The sequence below is a fragment of the Morone saxatilis genome, unplaced genomic scaffold, assembly GCF_004916995.1.
Source record: "Morone saxatilis isolate NCDOM2014 unplaced genomic scaffold, NCSU_SB_2.0 Contig7, whole genome shotgun sequence".
Taxonomy (NCBI): Eukaryota; Metazoa; Chordata; class Actinopteri; family Moronidae; genus Morone; species Morone saxatilis.
In genome coordinates this window covers 22889942-22893345 of record NW_023340246.1, presented here as the reverse complement: position 1 = coordinate 22893345, position 3404 = coordinate 22889942, and the positions used below count along the sequence as shown (strand labels likewise).

The 3404-nt window shown below is 52.3% G+C and overlaps 1 protein-coding gene across 1 annotated transcript; it reads left to right on the top strand.

The window, feature by feature from the left end:
• The first annotated feature begins 28 nt into the window (after positions 1-28).
• On the top strand, positions 29-3040 carry zbtb25 (zinc finger and BTB domain containing 25). Its single transcript, XM_035678621.1, is given in 3 exon segments — positions 29-207; positions 562-1201; positions 1204-3040. Coding segments are annotated over 3 exon segments (1374 nt in total). The 5' UTR covers positions 29-30; the 3' UTR covers positions 1761-3040.
• Positions 3041-3404: the final 364 nt, after the last annotated feature.

Sequence of the window (3404 nt, the reverse complement as noted above, 5' to 3'; positions counted from 1 at the left end):
TCTCTCTCTGTCTCTCTCTCAGGCGGGGTCATGGAGGTGTCCTCTCACAGCCTCTTCCTGCTGCAGCAGCTCAACGTTCAGAGAGAGTTCGGCTTCCTGTGTGACTGCACCGTCGCAATCGGTAACGTGTACTTTAAAGCCCACCGAGCCGTCCTTGCCGCCTTCTCCAACTACTTCAAGATGATCTTCATCCACCAGTCCAGGTCAGTGAGCCGGTATACAGCAAACCTGCTGCACACGGTGGTTCTGGTGGTTCAGTTCTTAACAGATGACTGTCTCTCTGTCTCTCTGTCCTGTCTCTCTTCTGTCGTCTTCCTGTCTCTCTGTCTGTCATGTCTGTCTGCTGTGTTCTCTCTCTCTCTTTCTTGTCCTCTTGCGTCTCTCTCTGTCTCTCTCTCTGCGTCTCTCCTTCTTCTGTCTTCCTTGTCTCTCGTCTCTGTCTGTCTCATGTCTCTCTCGCCTCTCTCTGTCTCTCTCTCCTCTCTCGTCTCTGTTCTCTCTCCTGTCTCTCTCTCTCTCTCAATTCTGTCGATCTCTCTGTCTGTCTGTCTCCTCCGTGAGTGTATAAAGATCCAGCCCACAGACATCCAGCCGGACGTCTTCAGCTACCTGCTCCACATCATGTACACGGGGATGTGTCCCAAACAGCCGGTGGATCAGAGCCGTCTGCAGGAAGGCATCAAGTTCCTCCACGCCTACCAGCTGTGCCGCAAACCCGGCGAGGGCGCCGCCGACGCCGCCACCGACGTGGTCCGCATGTCCAACCTCTACGGCATCCAGATCTCCTCCCAGCTGGCCAACAAGGAGGCTTCCGGAGTCCCCAAGTCCACCACGGTGTCGTGCGGCGCCCCCGATGACGGACGCTCCTCTGGCCGGGGGGGGAGGTCCCACTCCCAGCTGTCCCTCGCCGTTGGACTGGAGGGAGTCCCGTCAGACCGCCAGGCCTCGGCACTACGCAACGTCTGCTCTGTGGCGTCCGGAGACGACTCCGACATCTCAACCCGCATCAAGCAGGAGCGGTTGGAGGAGGAGGAGGACGGCGAGGAGGGGCAGGGGGCAGAGTCTCCGTCTCCAGCTCAGGGTAGCAGTCCCAGTCAGAGCCTCCTGTTCAAAGACCGGCCCCTGGTCCTGCTGTGTCCTCGCTGTGGCGAGCGCTGCTCCTCCCCCGAGGGTCTGCGTGAGCACCTGTTNNCCTGTTCAGCCACGCCCTCGACCCCGCCCGTCTGATGGAGGGACTGTCGCAGGGCAGCGAGCTGGACGCCGGCGTGGAGGAGGGGCCGCCGGGGGGCCAGGAGCAACTGGACGCGGGCTGCCTGGAGGAGGCGCTGAGGCAGAGCCAGGCGCTCGCCAACCAGCTGGCTGCAGAGCTGAGGAGGAGCCGGGGGGGAGGAGCTGGGGGGGGAGGAGGCGGGAGCAGCCCCACCCCCGCCGCCATCTTGCACTCACGTAAACGTAAGATCGCCTGCGCTGTCTGCAGCCTGCGATTCTCCCATAAGAGCCAGCTGCAGGAGCACATGTACACCCACACTGGCAAACCGTCCCGCTACCACCGCTACAACCGCCTCTGCAGCCAGCTCTTCCAGGCCTCCGCCCACTTCTGCGAGGGCGCCGCGGAGCCCGGGGGAGGGGGCGGGGCCTCGGCTGGCACCACGGCACTCTCTGAGGAGGCCAACAGGGACACTCAGGACAACGGCAGCTCCTGCTACTCCCTGGACTCTGAGATCTCCCAGGAGAGCGTGGACGGCGTGCCCGTGGAGTGATGTCATCAGGTGTTTGGCCACAAGGGGGCGGGACTGAACGCACAGGTGGTTCTGTGTGGAACCAGGACTGGACTCTGAGGCCTCTGCTGCTGTCTGATGGTCCTGGACCTGATTCATTGATCAATTCATTGACAGAATATTTGTTTTCTTCTGCGATCAAAAAAAGTTTGAACATGATTAATCAATAAATCAGAAACTAATCAGCTTATTGATCCGTAATGAGAATAATCGTTAGCTTCAGTTCTGTCCTGCTGATCGTTTTCATTTCATCGGTCTGTGTTTGTTTCTGACTGCGTTGTTCAATCCTGATCTTCCACGCTCACCAGCGGACAGTGAACCGTGGTCGTGTGTTCAGCAGCAGTGCCTTCGTGTCGTCTCCACCCTGAAATCAGAGCTTCGTGACAATCTGAGTAAAAGGTTTGTTCCTGTTTTAGAACCCAGAAGAACCTTCAGACGTTGTTAAATCAACTGAAGCTTCGTTAGACTTCCAGACACTTTGTTTTTCTCTGAGCTGATAATAAAAAATGTAATAAAGGATCATAACTCTGTTTTTGATCGTTCTGCAGTTTACGTCATTTTCACCAACGGTTCGATTCCAAACAGTGTCACACTGACTTCTGTCTGTTTATGTGCTGAGCCACGCCCCCTCTGAAGCTCATTGGTCAGTATGTTGAACACTAAATAAGAGATCAATAAGCTTTATGCAACTATTGATCAGCTCTGTCCGATGATGATCCACAGAAGGTTTGGTAGCAGTCGGACCGACGGTTCAGCCAACAGCCGGAGCACGTTGAGCCGGGCGCCGTGTGAGGGGGCGCAGCCTTTACAATACTGTATTTTTGGGATTAACAGCGCCACCATCTGGCCGATTGGACTCATCAGTTCCTGTTATTGGACTTTAATTCCAGCTCACAGCAATGTGATAAACAAACACATTAAAATGTTTACAATACATGTAAATAAATAAATAACAACCATCCTGAATAACGCCGGTCTGCAACCTGCTGGTCTGGTCACACGTTAAACATTTACAGTTTTTATTTTTGATATTTCTGACTTTATAAACAATCTGACATAATCAATATTAAAATGAACTGCTGATCACAGGATGTGACTTTATTTTGAAAGGGTTGGATTAAAAGCAGTGTTATGGTCCTCTATTCTCTCTATTGATTATTGATTGGTGAATGTCTTCATTCTGTGTTTCACTGTAAAAAAAAATCCGAACAGGAAGTTTTGTGTTTACATGTTTTGTACATAAACGTCTGTTTTTCATTGATGGAACAATAAAGTTTTGTAAATAAATTTCTTTTTTCACCAATCAGAGCACAGCAACGAAAAATAATTTATCTAATTAATAAACTTTTCAGTGTCAAATGGTCTCAAAGCCCAAAACTTTGTTCAGACTCGCTGCAGTTACCGACCGCATCCAGCAGGCGTCAGCAGAGAGCATAGCACCGAGCTGACCAGAGGCATTCTGGGAAACTGAGTCCTTCAGAAGATAGATAGATAGATAGATACTTTATTTATCCCGAGGGAAATTCAAGCATCCAGTTGTCCAGTATGGTGAAGGTGTTGTCCAGTATGGTGAAGGTTTTGTCCAGTATGGTGAAGGTGTTGTGCAGAGGGTGGTGGGCGTTGTCC